We start from the raw sequence: 19,620 nt of genomic DNA on the forward strand, positions 1-19,620 counted from the left end.
GACCGTAGTCACTTAATAATCCTGATAAGATTTATGACGTGTTACGACCGCCTGGGGCTAATGGGATCTGAAATGTGGAATTAATGAAGGCCTACAGTATGCGTCTGTGAATGCAGTATTTCTGCTGCTCAATGGTGTTTGTGCACAACAGCCGTGGCAGGTAGCTTAGCGGTTAAGAGTGTTGGACCAGTAAGCATAAGGTCGCTGGTTTGAAGCCCCGAGCTGACTAGGTGAGAAATAGGTTGATGTGCCCTTGAGCAAGGCACTTAACCCAAGTTGCTCTGGATAAGAGCATCTGCTAAGTGACTAAAATATAACAGGCATGGGGTTAATTAAATTGTATTCAGTCAATTCAGGATCATTTGAAAAATACCTTAATTAACTGAAAATGGCCATTTAATTTGAGCACAAATCCTAAATTGACTGCCTTACTGGAATTGACCCCAACCTTTGTGAAGAAATCTATTTACTCACTTTTATTAAGCAGCTGACAAATTCTTAGTGCTCAAACATTGCAACATTCTTAATAGCTTGTCTAATGCATAGTGGCATATTATTTTATTTATCTGTTATTTTACCAGGTAAATTGACTGAGAACAACATTCTCATTTGCAGCAACAACCTGGGGAATAGTTACAGGGGAGAGGAGGGGGATAAATGAGCCAATTGTAAACTGGGGATTATTAGGTGACCATGATGGTTTGATGGCCAGATTGGCAATTTAGCCAGGACACCAGGGTTAACACCCCTACTCTTACAATAAGTGCCATGGGATCTTTAATGACCGCAGAGAGTCAGGGCACCCGTTTAACGTCCCATCCGAAAGATAGCACCCTACACAGGGCACTGGCCTGGGGCTTTGGGATATTAGACCAGAGGAAAGTGCCTCCTATAGGCTCTCCAACACCACTTCCAGAAGCATCTGGTCTCCCATCCAGGGACTGACCAGGACCAACCCTGCTTAGCTTCAGAAGCAAGCCAGCAGTGGGATGCAGGGTGGTATGTTGCTGGCTAATTTTGCATCAAAACAATTTTGGCCAATAGCTATTTAGCAACTGAGCCCATTTAACAGCTAATTGAGGGTCACCTCTCCCTTGAACAAATTCCTTATAACTAATCTAAAGACTGCTGACCAATGGAAGCCTTCTTAAGAATTGACTTCCATTTCTTTGGACACTCTAGCCCAGTCCAAAAACTATTAGCCTAGCCCGTGCCCCTGTAGATCTCTATTTTCGTGTCAATGCACATTCGTTGGGAATTTTAACCTGTTAAAGGGGAATGGACACACTTTAGGAAGTAAATCTAAGCAAAGAGATGTATTTTATCCACTTATACTAAAAACATGTGCATTTAACATAAAAACATATCTATATTTAGTATTTTGATCGCCGACGAGGTTTATTTGAGCTACGGTCAGCGCCATTTTAAATTGCCATAGTAACGACTGATGCCAGTGCTCACTGGCAGGCATCAGCAAATTGTCTGTGGTATTGAGTTTTTGTGCTGAGAGTGAATGAAGAGAGTGAGGTTAGGGGCGGACAACGAAGATGGCAACAGCAAGTTGTAATTCAAATATGAACTGTATAGCGCCAGGCTGTATGAATTGGCCCCCAAAAATCCCTCTGTAAACTACCATCGGCTTCCCATGGACCTACAACTTTAGAAGAAGTGGCTCCATGGCCTGAAAAGGAAGGACATGCCAGCTTGACCTAGCAGGATCTGCAGACAGCACTTTGCGGAGGCAGACTTCGCAATGAAGGGCACTTTCGATGAGGAAACTGGGAGTTTCCGAATGGAAAGGAGTCATAGGCCTACGTTGAAGCCCTCTGCTTGCGCCTCCATTTGAAATTGAGGGTTATGGTGTAGGGGTTACCAACCGACCATCATGAACATCACTGATTTTTGGAGTCAAGCAAAAGCAACTGAATGGAGGAGGCGACGTGAGTAAATTCAATGGAACCTGAAGTAACGTTAACCGGTCATGACTGTTGTTGACTAGGCTAGTGTTAGACACTGGACAACTTTATTGCAACTCTAGCTGAAGGTAACTAGCTAATTGCGTCTGAAGTGTTTTGTGTAACACCCCCCAGCAAATAACGTCAGCAAGCAACTCAACTGCAACTAAAATTGCAACACAGTTTCGTGTACCCGTTATTAGGCAACGTTACTAGTTGTAGCTAGCTTCCACCTCAGATAGTCAAGTACTGTAACACATTTTGTTGACAGATTTGTTTTTGTAATGTTTTGTTAGCTCCACCTCATTTAGCTAGACTGAAGTTGACATAGCTAATGTTTGCTGAAAAACACATGTCCCTGTGTTTGCTGTGTGTGTGGGGACAAAGCATACAAGACGAGTAGCTTGTTAATGCAAACTGATATATTTGGGTTGAGTTGTCTTAACAAAACATTTTATTGTTTTCAGGATGACATCTTCATCCCTGAAAATGTTTTCATCCTGGAGGAGACTGTGCAGAAGGCAGAGGTGGTACATGCAAATCCATGCTATTTCTAAGGCTATTGTTTATTTCAAGTATATGCAGTGATTCTTGAATATTACTACAGCCTAATAGATGCCTTCATTGTTTTCTACCAACAGGAAAGAACAGTTAGTACAGCATGCCAAACTGACTCCTGGGTGCCAGTGTTCCCGTGCTGCGGTGGAGAAGAGGTCCACCGGGACCATCACTAAAGAGCTCAGGGCCCAGCTAGATTGCGCTCACAACCATCAGTATTCCACCGGGTCCTGCCCCTATACGCCACAGATGGAGCTGAATGAGAGTGAGATCTGTGAAGACCATAAACTCGCTGTATGAACCTGAGAGCTCAGAATCACAATCATCACAGTCCGAGCCAAGATATACTATCAATCACTTTGGGGGAGCGGGATGTTGTTCCGAAAATGGAGAAAGAGCAGGCCATTCAAAAAGATACACCCATCCATAAAGGGAATCGGAGTGGAATTGTTTTAACGCAGTTTTTTTTTACCCGTTTCAATGGATGTGCTACCTTGTCCCAGTTCTGCTGTTTCAATTTTCTCTCTCTCTCAACCTAATGCTCAGCTACAAAAAGACAACTGACATTTGCTCCTGAGGTGTTGAACTGTTGCACCCTCTATAACCGCAGTGGTTATTATTTTGATGTAAAAAGGGCTTTTGTAAAATACATTTGATTGATTGTTTGCTGTGCTAGATGTTGTGTATTCACTAACTCTCTGAGTGATGGTCCATTTTTAGTGTCTAACATATTTGTGTGTATTTAATCTCCATCTTAACTTTTAAAGTGGCAATCAGCAGTAGAAACAATAAAGTGTCTCCCTGCTCCTCTTTCAGTAAAAAGCTGAGGGATGGGGCTGGAGAAATGTAACCACTCTCAAATTCATAGACCGAGCGATAGATGCACGGACTGACCATCCATGAAATCAAAATTGTAATCATGTTTCTATGATCTGTTTCCACGACCATGTACCCAGTTCGCTTTGGATAAAGGCATCTGCTAAATGGCATATATTATTAAAGTCTACTTTGACTCTGCCAACTAGCTGCCCAGTGGTTAGGATTCCTTTCCAATAGATGGCAGAAAATTGCATAAGAGACAAATGTTCTGAATAGACAACAGTAGTATCAAAAACTGGAACAAAAAGGAAAATGTCTAAAATTAGAATGGAATATATGTGTGTGAATGATAATGAATCGCATCTTGTTGAGATGCGTTTGTTGAGTAAGGATGCATATGTGGGAAATCCATTTGAGGTGTCGAAAATGGTGAAGAATGCGCTTGGAAAAGTGGAGTCCGTCAGAGTGACCAGGAGTGGTCTTATTTTGATTAAATGTATTTATGAAGAGCAGAGGAATATTGCAGTGGGACTCAGAAGAATCCAGACAACAGGAGTTTTATGTTTTGAACTTCGGAGTAGAGCACAGAGTCATCTCAGGGGTGACAACGGATGTTCAGGTTGAATACAAGAAGATAATTCCTGGTGTGATTGGTGCCCGGCGTCTGACCGATGGGTGAATGGGGAAAAATAAGTAAGTCTGTTGGTCCTGTTGTTTTTTGATAAAGATGAAATACCTACGCATGTGAATCTTGGTTATGTAAGATACGCCGTAAGAGCTTTCGTCCCCAAACCACTGTAGTGTAAGACTTGAAATGATTTGGCGATCTTTCAAGTGTATGCAGACGAACAGAGTAAACTGAAGAACGGTGTGTAGAAAGACGACCGTGTTGCAATTGTGGTGGGGATCATGATCCTGAGTTCCTGAAGTGCCCTTTACGGGTGAACGAGATTGAGATGGCAAACATTTGAGCTGTTAATCGAATATCCTATGCAGAGGCGATTAAAATAATTGAGAAAACATGAAACTGGACATAATTGTGGCTGCGGCAGAAAAGTTTTCAGGATTTAAGGATTTTTCATCAGAATACTTGCAACGGGTACTGGTGCCGGAAGACCCACCCTCCCCTGTGTAGGGACCAGATTGGTATTATTTTTCAATGATGGTAATTTGTTAAATTTTGGGGGGGAATCCTGTTTCCATCCGAAAATCACATTACATTGTGTGATCGCCAATTATACCATAGAAGAAGAAGAATATTGGATAATTTTACAGCCTGTCCAGTAGTTGGCAGTATGAGTCCTTTCTTTGCATGTTTTCGCACAATGGTCTTCATAGAAGAAAAGGCGCGATGTTTGGACTTTTCAGAAAAAACAAACTTGTCAAAATAAGAAGTCTGAATGAAACTACAAAACATGGGGTGGCTGCAACAAGTCTGCAAGAGCTTCTCAAAAAGGGGAGTAAACTCCTACAGGTACGATTTCGCCCAGTAGTTTAGCAATATTTAGCACATTCTACTACTACCAGATCGAAACAGCAACACCAATTAGCAACACAATAAGGAAATGGCGATAGTTACAGTTACATTGTTATTTTGTTTAAATTATGTGAATCCTTTTCTTATAGGTTCCACTCGTCGGTTCGCATATTTGCTTGTATGAAGATGGAACAGAGTTGTCAGAGGACTATTTCCGAAGTCTTCCAGACAATGCTGAACTTGTCCTTCTTGCCATGGGTGAGAGATGGAGCGGATGTGAGTTAAATATTATAACTGTGACAAACAGCTAGCCAACTAACCACCTCAGACTTGGTTACATGCACACACACATATATAGATGAGACCTACTTTATGTAGCTGTGCATGGTAAATATATGATAACAATACTAATTTAAATATGCACTTCAAATACTTTATGTAGGCAAATAATTGCATTAATTGATTTGAAAAGGATGGATTAGCCATGCTTTCACTTGTAGGAAGAGCAGTTAACCACACTCACTAATATGTGGCTTAACTTTACCTGCCAGTGATGCTTGCTAGTGCAGCCTGGTCTCATAGACTAGACATAACAGAGTACATGTAAATCCGGGACACCCAAATTAGTATGATATGTTTGGTATGGTTGCATAAGACAGAAGGTTACTTAAGCAAAAAGTAGGGTGGATAACGCAAACATCTAGCAACCTAAATGTTGCGTGTTTGAATCTCATCACGGACAGCTTTAGCAACTTTGCGACTACCTTCTACTTTACAATTACTTAGCATGTTAGCTAACCCTTCCCCAAACCCAGTATTTCCCAAACTTGGTCCTGGGAAACACTGCCCTAACCTTAACCCTTTAACCTAACTACTCATCTTGATTCTAACCCTAGCTAAAGTTAGCCACCTAGCCAACATTAGCCACAACAAATTGGAATTAGAAACATATTGTACGAATTGCAATTTGTTACATACAGTATTAATATGAATTTTAATTTGTAACGTATCATACGAAATGGATGATGGACATCCACAAATTAATACATACCATAAGAAACGCAACATATCATACTAATTGGAGTGTTCCAGATTTACATTCACTATGTTACGTCTACATCGGAGTCCAGGTTGGCCAGTTAGGCTGTCTGGGCTTCAAACCCAGTTGGTCACATTGGTGCCATGGCTTAGATGTGTAGCTAACAAAAGTTGTTCTGTGAATCAATTTAAATAACAGGTATGATTTGTTATTATTCCAGTTGTCTGTGACATAAGCCGGTTGCTGGACACCGACAGGAACTTAGATCTTCTGATTGATGCGGCTAAGGGGCTTCTCTCTGACGAGCGGTCTCCAAAGAGACGCAAACTCCTGGGGGAACTGCTGCTGCATTTGAAGGACAGCTCTGACACTGAAAACAGAGAAGATGATGAAGACTGGTTCCAAGGTAAAAATTCCTTTATCTTGGGATGGAAAGAAATCATGCAGGGAACAATGCAATAGCCAAAAGCAAGATGGAGCAAAGTATGAGACACTTTTTATATTTAGATGAACCAAACTGTGCCTTTTTAAAGTTGCACTCTTCCATTTCTGTGCTTTCAGGAATTGATGTCAGATTTAAGACCAAATCGGCCTACATGAAGTACAACTGTGAGAGCAGGATTCGTGGATACATGAAGGAGGTAAAACTGTATTACTGATGCTTTGGTTTGACACTGAAAGTGGTTGGGACTGTCAAGAAGTGATTCTCAAGGAGTACCTCATTATAACAAATCTACTCCAAATTGTTATCTTCCCTTCTATTTTCTGAGGGGAAAGAATATACTTACTCATGACTGATTTTATAGTTTGCATATTCACAGGTGGATAGTTATGCTCAAACAATCCAAAAGCCTAAACTCAAGGCAGAATACAAGAAGACTGCAGAGTCCTTGATGCTGCAGCTGAAGTCTGACAAGTACAATGGCTGCTACTTCAACAGGACAGAGAAGGAACTCAATCGACTATGCACCAAGGATGGATGGTTCTCCTGTCAGGTAACATTTATGAACCTGAAAGTGGCTAGTAATGCAGGATTTGACTATAATAAAGCATAAACACAACATAATTAATTATGTGATGTACAATAGTCACAGTCATGATGGAGATGTGAATAGTTACCAACAGTTCCAGATCATGTTTGGCTCCATAGCATCCTGTCTTATAGCCTGTGTCCTTCCCTCATCCCTCTCCTTTCCTCAGGGTGCGTTTGACCAGGATGAATGCATTTCCCTCCACTCCATCAACCCCTATGGCAACCGAGAGAGCAGGATTCTCTTTAGCACCTGGAACTTGGACCACAGGTGGGTTTAGTGAATAACGGTTATTAATATCATTCAGAATGTCAGGCTCACAATCGTGTTTTAAACAGTATTACAAAAAAGCTTTCTTAATTATCAATTGGAATGTTATGTATGTCCTGTCAGTTATGGATCAAATCTGTAGAAATCTCTGTCCCAGGATTGAGAAGAAGAGGACGGTCATTCCTGCCCTGGTGGAAGCACTGCAGAACCGCAAGAGCAGCAACATAAACCTGGACTATTTTTATAAACTGCTGTTCACTCGGGAGAATCTAAAGCTGGTGCATATTGTATGCCACAAGAAAAGTGCCCATGACTTGCTGTGTGATAAAAGAAACATGTACAAATGGGGCAAACGAAAGGGATTATAAAGGGAAAATGCTTTTTACATTTCAGTGCAGATGCCTTTTGTAGTGTTTGTTGTACATTATCTGTTTAAGAATAACCAAGACTTATAACTACTGGTAAATTGAACTAAATGTAATTCAGGGCAGGGAACATTGTTTTCTGCTGCTCTCAGAACAGCTGATTTGTTGATCATTTTGTGCTAGTGATATTAAAAAGAACTCCATTATGAGCCACTGATTGGGTAGTAGTCAATGGGCCAATCCCAAATCGTCCCCTAATCCCTATGCACAGGGTGCATTCAGTGTAATTCAATGCTTGCTACATTGTGTGACGGTTTGTACTGAAAGACACGTGTCTCCCAAAATGGTGCGTACCATGCTTCAACAACCTTTGAGGTAAATTTGTGCCCGTTTGGTGGTTGTGGCCTGATCAATATGGATGTAACTATTTACATTTTGAAACACGTGAAGCACACACCGCACAATCTTCTGGGACGCCATAATCACAATGTTCTTCAACTGGTCGTTCACTACCTTTTTCCGTTGAATTTAAAATGTAAAACACTGTTTTGTTGTACTGAAGACTTTCCTATCAGATGTCAAGGTGGAGCTATTACCAGATTGATTACACCTGTCTAATCCATTTTTTTTTTTTTTTTTACCTTTATTTAACTAGGCAAGTCAGTTAAGAACAAATTATTATTTTCAATGACGGCCTAAGAACAGTGGGTTAACTGCCTTGTTCAGGGGCAGAACGACAGATTTGTACCTTGTCAGCTCAGGGATCTTGCAACCTTTCGGTTACTAGTCTAACACTAACCACAAGGCTACCCTGCCACTCCAATGCATAGAGAATGATTTGTTTGGACATTTTCATATATATTATAATTTTAATGTGCTCTCATTATATTTGGATGTATATTCTAATTTCATTACTGTTTCCACGATAATTGTGTGGGGTGAACCAATAAAGTATTGAAAGAAAGTTGTCTCAGGTTTGACTATATTGTTTTGGAGTCACGCAGATTTTATTACAGCAGAGCTGTTTACGGCCATAAGCAAACAGGAAAACGCTCATCCAGAGGTGGACCTCCTAGAGGCCGGGGACTTTAATGCAGGGAACCTTACATTTATTTTACATCATTTCTACCAGCATGTTAAATGTGCAACCAGAAGGGAAAAAAACGAGACCACCTTTACTCCACACAGATATGTATAAAAAGCTCTCCCTCACCCTCCATTTGGCAAATCTGACCATAACTCTATCCTCCTGATTCCTGCTTACAATCAAAAACTAAAGCAGGAAGCACCAGTGACTCGGTCAATAAAAAAGTGGTCAGATGAAGCAGATGCTAAACTACAGGACTGTTTTCCTAGCACAGACTGGAATATGTTCCGGGATTCTTTCGATGGCATAGAGTACACCACATCAGTCACTGGCTTCATCAGTAAGTGCATCGATGACGTCGTCTCCACAGTGACCGTACGTACATACCCCAACCAGAAGCCATGGATTACAGGCATCATCCGCACTGAGCTAAAGGGTAGAGCTGCCGCTTCAAGGAGCGGGACTCTGACCCGGAAGCTTGTAAGAGCAAAGCGTCAATACAGGACTAAGATTGAATCGTACTACACAGGCTCCGACACTCGTTTGATGTGTCAGGACTTGCAAACAATTACAGACTACAAAGGGAAGCACAGCTGCGAGCTGCCCAGTGACACGAGCATACCAGGCAAGCTAAATTACTTCTGCTCACTTCGAGTCAAGTAACACTGAAACATGCATGAGAGCATCAGCTGTTTCGGATGACTGTGTGATCACGCTCTCCGCAAGAACACTAAAATATCATGCCTAATTGAATACCGACCCATAGCACTCACGTCTGTAGCCATAAAGTGCTTTGAAAGGCTGGTCATGGCTCACATCAACAACATTATTCCAGAAACCCTTGACCCACTCCAATTTGCTTACCACCCCAACAGATCCACAGATGATGCAATCTCTATTGCACTCAACACTGCCCTTTCTCATCTGGACAAAAGGAACACCTAATTGAGAATGCTATTCATTGACTGCAGCTCAGCATTCAACACCATAGTGCCCTCAAAGCTCATCACTAAGCTAAGGACCCTGGGACTAAACACCTCCCACTGAAACTGGATCCTGAACTACCTGACGGGCCACCCCCAGGTGGTAAGGATAGGTAACAACACATCCGCCTCGCTGATCCTCAACACGGGGGGCCCCTCAGGGGTGCGTGCTCAGTCCCCTCCTGTATTCCCTGTTCACTCATGACTGCATGGCCAGGCACAACTCTTAACACCATCATCAAGTTTGCAGATGACACAATAGAGGTAGGCCTGATCACAGACAACGATGACACAGCCTAAGGGAGGTCAGAGACCTGGCCGTGTGGTGCCAGGACAACAACCTCTCCCTCATCGTGATTAAGACAAAGGAGATGATGGTAGACTACAGGAAAAGGAGGACCGAGCACACCCCCATTTTCATCGACGGGGCTGTAGTGGAGCAGGTTGGTATCCACATCACCAACAAACTATCATGGTCCAAACACACTAAGACAGTCATGAAGAGGGCACAACAAAACCTACTCCCCATCAGGAGATTGAAAAGATTCGGCATGGGTCGTCAGATCCTCAAAAGGTCCTACAGCTGCACCATCGAGAGTCTTGACTGGTTGCATCACTGCCTGGTATGGCAACTGCTCAGCCTCCGACCGCAAGGCACTACAGAGGGTAGTGGATACAGCCCAGTACATCACTGGGGCCAAGCTTCCTGCCATTCAGGACCTCAATACCAGGCGGTGTCATTGGAAGGCCCTAAAAATTGTCAGACTCCAGCCACCCTAGTCATAGACTGTTCTCTCTGCTACCGCACGGAAAGCTGTACCAGAGCGCCAAGTCTAGGTCCAAAAGGCTTCTTAACAGCTTCTACACCCAAGCCATAAGACTCCTGAACAGCTAATCAAAGGGCCAACCAGACCCCTCTTTTACCTCGACTAACTGTTGCCCTCGCACATTGACTCTGTACTGGTACCCCCTGTATATAGTCTCGCTATTGTTATTTTACTGCTGCTGTTTAATTATTTGTAACTTTTATTTTCTATGTTTTACTTAACACTTGTTTTTCTTAAAACTTCTCAAAGCATTGTTGGTTAAGGGCTTGTAAGTAAGCATTTCACTAAGGTTTGAAAATCCACCTGTTGTATTTGGCACATTTGACAAATAAAATTAGACTTGAGAACTGATTGCAGCTCCATGGCCTGTAAGCGTCATTAGATAATTATGTGATAAAGTTATGCTTTCATTTGGGCAAGTGTAAATGTGTTTGTGGAACAATACAGACACAGGTAATTGAAAATTTAAAAAAGTTTACTTGCTCCTTGTATTGGCAGTGTAACATTACCTATGTTTAACTTCTAGTGATTTTTGTCGACATTTACAAAGTTGGCATTGAAAATATACTGAACAAAAATATAAAACATGCAACATTTTTTTTTACTGAGTAACAGTTCATATAAGGAAAATCAGTCAATTGAAATAAATTCATATCTAGTCACGACCGGGCAGGTGTAGCCATGCCTACCCACTGGGGAGCCAGGCCCAGCCAATCAGAATGAGTTTCCATTAGCCGTTTAGGCAAATTGCACTGAAACTGGCAACAGACTGTATTCTCTCCCACCTGTCGGTTTCATGTCTCAGGTAGTCCGAGGAAGCCAGAATGGATATAATCCAATATTTGACTAATTTTGTGCCAATGTATCACCACTGTCCGTGCCACTGTGAAACTTACACTCCTGCAGATCAGAAATAACTAAATGGTGAAAGTTGCCAGCCAACCAGTTGAAGAAATTGATTTTGCAAGCAGTAGGCATTTAGAATTAAATGTAGCATGGAGCTCATGATGACACTTTCCCCATGAACCTGCCAAAGTATTCAGCAATCATTTATTACAAAGAAAGTTTGAAGAAAGGAAAATCCCACCCATTGAACTGATATAAATGTTGTAATTTATGTGTCTTTAGAAAGTGTTTCCTATATCTGCAGTTTCCGTTACACATCACCATTTTTTTTGTCGCTACATTGCTTTTGTCTAATAAACCCGGGTCAATGGAAACCTGCCTAAAGACTACATGATTTTTATGTTGCATTCATTCAGTCGTGCTATTACATAGCAATATAAAAACACCAAATAAAGACATTACTGTGCATACATACTGACAAGGCAACCAGTAACAAAGTAAAAGACACATTCAATAAAAATAGAACGAGCGCTTACCCTGTACCAATTAAACAATATATACACACACTATAGGTCCTGATAATTGAAAAGCAAGAAGTTACTTTGTTAGTGCAAATAGCTTTTTAAACATCAATACAAATTTAAAAACTTTGGGGTACATGCTGGCAAAAAGTTAACTTGATACCCTCGTTCCATTGAACAAATCCACTTTCCCAGGCTTGTCTGCCATTAGGCTAGTAAAAGGACAGAGGTTTTAATCCATCCCATTGATAGTTTATAGAAGTAACTAAATCCTAAGTGCCATTTATGTCCTCTTGCTGCATGTCTGTGTAGCCCTCTTCATCACTGTCCTCTTTGGCGTAGTACTGTCGTCTCCGGTGCTCCCTCCTGCTGAAGGTCAAGGAGGCTGCAGATCTCTGTGGACAATCCTACAAGGCAAATGGAAATAACAGTATTTGAAATTAGGCCACATACTCCAAACATCAGACCATTATTTCACCCATCACACCAAGCACTTCTTGTAAAACTCTCCTCTCACCTGTACAACTTCCATGTTTCCGAAGAACTTTTCCACAGGAAGAACCTGGTTGCTGTCATCATCAAGGAAGATGCTCTTATCAATCACAACACTCGCTTCAGTTTCATCACCCTCCATATTCTCTGGTAACACGTTTGTTCTGTGGTAATTCAACTCAAATCTCAGACCATTCTCTTTACCCTCCCACAATTCATCCATGTCTGGTGGTGCGCCACACCTTGTCTTTTCATCCCATTTATAACCGTCACAGATGAGCCTCTCAGAAGTAGTTGTTGACTCCATACAACCGCCAACCATACAGTCATTCAGGGGAATTTCGGTTTTTGAGTCTTCCATTTTTTTAACATCCATCCTCTTCACTGAACTCTGTAGGCAAAACAGATTATTCAAAATATTAAGAGGCTTCACTGATGGACCAGCCATAATTTCAAACGTATCTAAACCGAGAACTAAAAACAGCATTCACCTTATCTGAACCCTTCACCTTGAGGTTTCGGTCGCTTGAGGGAACAGCGCACTTCTCCTTTCGCCGCTTCAAGTTGCTAACTCGACTCGACATCTGAAATGAGTTCAGACATTTTGTTAATCAACAGTTGCACAGACATTAACTAGCTAAATACCGAACACTTCTTAGCTGGCTACCGTAACCAACAGATAGTTAGCTAGCTAACTACTGCCCCGCTAGCTAACAGACTACCGTTAGTCGACGAAAGAAAGACTAATCAGGATTCCCAAAGACAATGGACAATTGAATCGCTTGCTAGGTAGCATTTTTTTTTGCTAGGTAGGACAATTTAATCGCTAACTAAATACTGTTAAATAATAGTATATATTGTGGGAGGTTAACTAGCTAACGTTTGCTAGCTACTAACTCGGACAAACTCACCTGTTTCTTCCTCATTTTCGGAAGTTAGCTACATGTCAGTCACTGGATTGCAAGCTTGTTAACAGTCGGTTTTGCACAAATTTCTGTAGACGTCGCTAGCTAATTCAACCAATAGTAATTTTGTTCTAAATACAGGTCGTCGGCAAACGGTAAAATCGTCGTTCTGATAAAAAAAAAAGACACCGTGTTGTTTTCTGGTCCGAGTGGTGAATCGAGACAGCGCTCGAATTCCGAAAAATGTAGCTACGTCTAGATGTCACGTGCAGTTCAATCAGAGGTCGAGGTCTCTTTGATGCTGATTGATCAAGAAACAATTGATTCCTTGTGCCAGTCAATGGTGCTTACTGTTTGCCTTTGTTATTTCGACTAAAACTTGAGTGTCGTGTTTTACTGCACTTAATACATGTTTATTCAGGGCATAAATAAGGTCGTTGTTTGAGGTGGAAAAACACGGCACATTTGACAATTTCCAAAACCGACACACGGGGGTGGTAAAAGCTTGTAATGTATTTCCTCACACAGCCCAAAGACACCGGTTTCCCCTTTCATCTGTGCTTGGGCGTCTAGAGTTACACTGATTTTGTCCCTGTGGATCTCTCTTTCTCTCTGTGTGTATGTGTGTGATAAATATATTTTTGTGTTAATGGATGATTATTGCAAAACAAATGTACCCTATAATTTATAATTACGTTTTCTGAAGCTACGTTGATGGTAGCTAAGGGACTTAAGTTTAGTTTCTTAGCTACGTTGATGGGCAATTGTATGTAGGCTGTGATATTATAATGCATATAATATTGCACAATAACCTATTATATAATACAGTATTATTATCATTATAATAAGACAATACACTGTATTGCTTGATGGCTGATAAATAAATAGCAGGTGCAATCAAATGGACAATATAGCCTGAGCCTTAGTTTTTCAAGTAACTTATGCCATTAGATATCTAATTTAAAGCCTAAAAGATGAGTAAGCCAACCTGAGACGCAGTCTAGTGAGCCACCTGTGATGTGAAATAAGAAACCTGCATATTGTCACAGATATGTGTAATGGGGAGAGGATAAAAAAAACCCAGTAAACAAAATAATGTTTGAAAATACGTCTATTTTCTGACGTCGAAGTTAGGTTAATTTTAGGTTATGAATGAAAGTTCAAAATACATATTTTCCGGACTGGACGAAATCTGAACCAAATATAGACATCTGTGATTGGTTCGGACCGGATCAAAAGTCGACAATCGGTGGCTGGTCCAAACCACACCAAAAAAATACCAAACAAAGAAGGCCGGTCTGGACAGGACCCCCAAAAAATATGTACAGAAGAAGTCGGTCCATGCTTAGTGGGAACTGAGTAAGTGGATAAGCTTGTAGGCAACAGTCACTTTTCAAGACCAGTCCACAATCTCATCGATAACGTTTTTTTGTTGTATGATATAACAGAGATTACTTTCCAAGAAATATAGATTAGTCTTTTTGTACGCTAAAGGAATAGCATGGTGGCGTCCAGCTACCTACTCTCAAGGTAGCTGGTCACGGGACAGTGAATAGACTCACTAAGATGTAGCCAAAATGAATGATGAGATGCTTTAACAATAAGGGCACCTATTCAATTTAAGGATTTCTTATTCATTACACGTTTTGCGCCATAGATATGGAATTTTTTTTCAGAAGAAAGAGGGCATTGAAAACTCTCCTCAGCTTGTCTCTAGTTTTTGCGTCTTTATTGATGATCCAAAAGTTCAAGCTTGTGGATAACAGCATCAAGGATGATATGGAAGTTAAACGCCAGGAAGAAGCCAGTTGGTGTGGACCTGAGTGTGATTTCTACAAAGGAAAAGGCCTATTGAAAAGCAGTTTGGGAAACTACTCGCCTGTTCTTGGTGATGATTTGGATGCGCCACGGGTGAAGGTGTCCAACGCTACTCTAGCTACTTGGGATGTACACGTTATGAACTGCAGTGAAGATTCAGCCGTGAGGAAAAATGATTGGTTTCGACGTTTGGATCCGAGGTTCCACCAATTTGTGTTACACAGACATTGTCGGTATTTCCCAATGTTAATAAATCACCCGGATAAATGCAGGAATGGAGACGTACACTTGCTCATGGTTGTAAAATCCGTTATAGAGCAGCATGATAGGCGAGAGGCCGTGCGTAATACCTGGGGTAGGGAACAGGACATTGATGGTAAGAGAATAAAAACGCTGTTTCTTCTAGGAAGCCCTACAAATGGTAAAGACATGAAAAACCTTCAAAAGTTGATTGAGTATGAGGACATTATATATGGAGACATTCTTCAATGGGATTTTATGGACACATTTTTCAACCTCACCTTGAAAGAGGTAAATTTTCTGAAATGGTTTGATATTCACTGCTCCAGTGCCAAGTTTATATTCAAAGGGGATGACGACGTTTTCGTGAATACAAAGAACTTACTGGAACTTATTGGTTTCAAGACTGAGGACCGCAAAGTGCTGAACTTATTTGTTGGGGACACCATATCCAAAGCCATCCCCATCAGAAACCATCAAAGTAAATACTACATCCCCAAAGAGCTGTTTGACAAACCGTACCCACCTTATGTTGGTGGTGGTGGGTTTTTAATGTCCTCACAATTAGCGCATAGACTGTTTGTGGTTTCAGAGGACTTGGAGCTCTATCCCATTGATGATGTGTTTTTGGGAATGTGCCTCCAGAAGCTACACTTGACTCCAGAGATGCACATAGGTTTCAGGACCTTTGGCATCATGAAACGCAGAGTGAGTCCAATGAACAGAGAACCTTGCTTTTTCAAAAACCTCATCGTAGTCCATAAATTGAGTCCTCAGGAGCTATTCAGGATGTGGAGTGTAGTGGAAAATAAGGAGCTGGTTTGTGCCAAAAACACTGCACCATGATTGTCAAGCTAAAGCTCAGTGTGACAAAGGTTATGCAACAAATATTGTTAAATTGTTATATGTGTATGTAGGCCTAGTAGGACACACTGATAAACTAACATATCCAACAACACTAAAATATCCAGCACTAAAATATCCAACTAACAAAGACAATGTGAAAAGAATGACATTCTTTCATTCTCACTGACCTGTTTAATGTTTCATTTTTGTAATGTTTATTGTAATGTCAATAGGTAGGAAAACCAAATTAGTAAGTGTACATGACTTGTCTATACAAAATTAACCACTTTTTCAGCAAACTAAATATATGGCAGCATTGAACACTGAAAAGCCTTTTTCATGCCAGTTTAGTGCCTTTGATTTTTGAGATTATGGATGTTTTAGTAACTAAAAAGGTTAGATGAAAATATAATTTGGTAAATGTTTGCCATAGATTCTAGAACAAATATTTAATGACATTTTAAGAGTCACAACTAGTTTTTGTGTTGATGTTTGTAACAGATTCATTAAATATGTATTGTTATATCAGTGTTTTAATGTGTCTGAGTGCTGGGTAAGAGTTGAGGGCTGCTGGGTGGATAACAGATACTGTAATTGTTGTTGTAAAATATTACAACAGTTGTCTGTGAAATACATATGTGGCATCTCAAACTCACCAGAGTAAGAGACAAATGAATCTATACAGTGCTGTTAACTTTATTTAATCAAACATAGATGTTTCAATCTCTGCACAGAATGGTTGTAAATCAAATATGTACAGTCAATACTGATTGATATGTACTGAAAATCCACAAGGAAAATATATACATCAGTGGAGGCTGCTGAGAGGAGGACGGCTTGTAATAATGGCTGGAACGGGGCAAATAGAATGGCATCAAATACATGTAAAACCATGTGGTTGATACCATTCCACTGATTCTGCTCCATCCATTACCACGAGCCTGTCCTCCCCAATTAAGGTGCCACCAGCCTCCTGTAATATACACCTATGTCATTTCCTAAATATGAAAAAGCTGAAAGAGACAAAAAGATTGGGATGTAAGAAAATGTCAAATTGTCCTATAATTTGATCAAGATTGGTAACTCAAGGCAAAGGACCAGCAGATAACAATGAAACACACCATATAACATATGAAGCAGTAAAATAGTATTGTCTGCGTCTGCTAAGTGAACCCTTTATATTAGTTCCAGTCCACATTGTACTGATGTAGGGTGTACCTTGGAGATAATTATGACTTGTAGATTTAGGTCAAGATTCACACATTTGGTATAAAATCCCTCTGATTTAGGCTACCTATACAAAATGCAATAGCATGTTAAGTAACATATGGAAAAAAATGCAACCCTATAAAAGGGTGCATCTTACCATATCTAGAAAGTATTACAGTGAACTAAGTGCCTAAGAAGTTTCATCAAGTGGGACCATTCTCAAATCTTAGATGTTTGGGAAAATTACCACTAACGTACATTACTCCTAAAGAAAAAAAGATAAAGTTTGTTCTCATTTATTTTCGATTTCAATTAGCAATTAATAATTCCTATTTTACCTTAAATGGCTTTTTGGCTAGGCCAAATATCTGTGCTTAGTGTTGATTGTCTAAACACTCAAAATATAAAAAAACCCAGATTGAAACAATAAATAGTGTGACAATGTAAAAAGCATGATAAATTCCATTGACAAGCAAAAGGTGCTATATAATAACTAAGTAGGGAAATTAATTACAGTAAGAAACAAAGACATTTACACAACTACTGTATCAATGTAAAACATATTTGATTAGATTACAAGCCACACAGAGAGACATAAAGAGACGTAAAGAGAAATGTAAACAGATGCCCTGCATAAAGCTTGTTGTAGCTACACTCAGGCTGTTATTGGATTTGGAGTAATCAAGAAACAGCTTAGAATAGTATTATTACTATATTATAATACCTTAGTATGTAGTATACTAATATATAATATATTGCAATATCGTTCAGTATCCCTCCCTTTTGATTTTAGCCAGATTTTGGTCCCTGTTCTGACAGACTCAGTTGCAAGGGAGATTAATCCAGTCCTCCCTAGTCAGGGTGTCAACATGAAACTGTAGCCCAAAACGGACAAATGTTCTTCCCTCATTTCCTCTCCCATTGGTGTAAGGCGACTACATAGGTTGGGATAAAGCCATATGATTGAAACCGATCATGTCATTTTAGATCAGTGATTGTAAAGGAATGTATTTTATACTGTTGGGACGGTGCCATGGTTCTTCCTCATTCCAAGCATTTGGACAATCTAGGGTGCTCTTGTGTGAGAAGACTGGGGCAGGGACGGTTGGGTGTGGGTTCACCGTTTGACTGGGGTGAGGCGGCTGGTGTGGGTTCGGCTGGCTCTGGGTGCCAAGGCCGGAATCCTGCTCCCTTTGCCCATTGCCCTGCCCCTACTTCCCACTGACCACACCTGCTTAAGCTTAGCCACACTGCCAGGCTTCCCTGAACACAGGAGAAAAAGAAGAGAATGACTTCCTCCACCATTAGGAAGTACTGAGTGTTATTCTACAATACACCCTCCCCCCCCTCAACCACACAGGCACACACGCGCACATGCACACACGCACAAAATATCCCATAATGACAAATTGAAAACAGGTTTGTAGAAATGTTTGTAAATGTAATTAAAATAAAACAGAAATATGTTATTTAATGTAGTATTCAGACCCCTTGCTATGAAACTTGAAATTGAGCTCAGGTGCATCCTGTTTTCATTGATCATCCTTGAGATGTTTGTACAACTTGATTGGAGTCCACCTGTGGTAAATAAAATTGATTGGACGTGATTTGGAAAGAAAACACCTGTCTATATAAGGTTCCACAGTTGACAGTGCATGTCAGAGCAAAAACCAAGCCATGAGTTCGAAGGAAGTATCCGTAGAGCGCCAAGACAGGATTGTGTCAAGGCACAGATCTGGGCAAGGGTACCAAAAAAACAATTTCTGCAGCATTGAAGGTCCCCAAGAATACAGTGGCCTACATCATTCTTAAATGGAAGAAGTTTGGAACCACCAAGACTCTTCCTCGAGCTGGCCGCCCGGCAAAAGTGAGCAATCGGGGTGAGAAGGGATGGTCACTGACAGAGTTCCAGAGTTCCTCTGTGGAAATGGTTGTCCTTCTGGAAGGTTCTCCAATCTCTGCAGCACTCCACCAATCAGGCCTTTATGGTAGAGTGGTCAGACGGAAGCCACTCCTCAGTAAACGTCACATGACAGCCCGCTTGGAGTTTGCAAAAAGGCACCTAAAGGACTCTGACTATGAGAAACATGATTCTCTGGTCTGATGAAACCAAGATTGAACTCTTTGTCCTGAATGCCAAGTGTCTCATCTGGAGGAAACCTGGCATCATCCTTACGGTAAAGCATGGTGGTGGCAGCATCATGCTGTGGGGATGTTTTTCAGCAGCAGGAAGACTAGTCATGATCGAGGAAAAGATGAATGGAGCAAAGTACAGAGAGATCCTTGATGAAAACCTACAAGTCCCTGCATGTCCTTGAGTGGCCCAGCCAGA

At 40.9% G+C, this 19,620-nt stretch overlaps 4 protein-coding genes and 1 long non-coding RNA gene across 10 annotated transcripts in view; 3 read left to right on the plus strand and 2 right to left on the minus strand.

The window, feature by feature from the left end:
* The first annotated feature begins 784 nt into the window (after positions 1–784).
* Positions 785–2,483, plus strand: LOC118966073. The gene is made up of 2 exons (XR_005053294.1): positions 785–1,940; positions 2,423–2,483. It is a non-coding gene; the product is annotated as an uncharacterized LOC118966073 (long non-coding RNA).
* Positions 2,484–3,831: 1,348 nt separating this feature from the next.
* Positions 3,832–8,542, plus strand: LOC110532392 (DNA fragmentation factor subunit beta). 4 transcript variants are annotated; one of them, XM_021616266.2, is made up of 7 exons: positions 3,832–4,806; positions 4,959–5,067; positions 6,069–6,254; positions 6,410–6,489; positions 6,670–6,843; positions 7,049–7,149; positions 7,292–8,542. In XM_021616266.2, the coding sequence occupies exons 1-7, from the start codon at positions 4,645–4,647 to the stop codon at positions 7,515–7,517; spliced, it is 1,038 nt and encodes a 345-aa protein (XP_021471941.2). In that variant the 5' UTR covers positions 3,832–4,644; the 3' UTR covers positions 7,518–8,542. The 4 variants fall into 4 exon arrangements, with proteins under 4 accessions (XP_021471941.2, XP_021471939.2, XP_021471942.2 ...); XM_021616264.2 differs by having other exon boundaries at positions 3,850–4,806; positions 4,959–5,085; XM_021616267.2 differs by having other exon boundaries at positions 3,857–4,806; positions 4,959–5,085; positions 7,273–8,542.
* Positions 8,543–11,447: 2,905 nt separating this feature from the next.
* On the minus strand, positions 11,448–13,558 carry LOC110532394. Its single transcript, XM_021616268.2, has 4 exons — positions 13,182–13,558; positions 12,762–12,854; positions 12,296–12,661; positions 11,448–12,185 (listed from the first exon to the last, which is right to left on the minus strand). Exons 1-4 carry the CDS (start codon positions 13,194–13,196, stop codon positions 12,051–12,053), a joined length of 609 nt encoding a protein of 202 aa, XP_021471943.1. The 5' UTR covers positions 13,197–13,558; the 3' UTR covers positions 11,448–12,050.
* An 800-nt stretch (positions 13,559–14,358) lies between these two features.
* LOC110532396 (UDP-GlcNAc:betaGal beta-1,3-N-acetylglucosaminyltransferase 7-like) lies at positions 14,359–16,951 on the plus strand. Its single transcript, XM_021616271.2, has one exon. The coding sequence runs from the start codon at positions 14,835–14,837 to the stop codon at positions 16,077–16,079; it is 1,245 nt and encodes a 414-aa protein (XP_021471946.1). The 5' UTR covers positions 14,359–14,834; the 3' UTR covers positions 16,080–16,951.
* The window catches only part of cep104 (centrosomal protein 104), a 47,195-nt gene continuing 44,336 nt past the window's right edge, over positions 16,762–19,620 (minus strand). For all 3 annotated transcript variants that reach the window (XM_036988336.1, XM_036988334.1, XM_036988335.1), the window contains exon 22: positions 16,762–18,551. In XM_036988336.1, coding sequence (XP_036844231.1) covers positions 18,406–18,551 — 146 coding nt within the window. In that variant the 3' untranslated portion in view covers positions 16,762–18,405. The remainder of the gene's footprint in view (positions 18,552–19,620) is intronic.

Source organism: Oncorhynchus mykiss, chromosome 9, assembly GCF_013265735.2.
Source record: "Oncorhynchus mykiss isolate Arlee chromosome 9, USDA_OmykA_1.1, whole genome shotgun sequence".
NCBI lineage: Eukaryota > Metazoa > Chordata > Actinopteri > Salmoniformes > Salmonidae > Oncorhynchus > Oncorhynchus mykiss.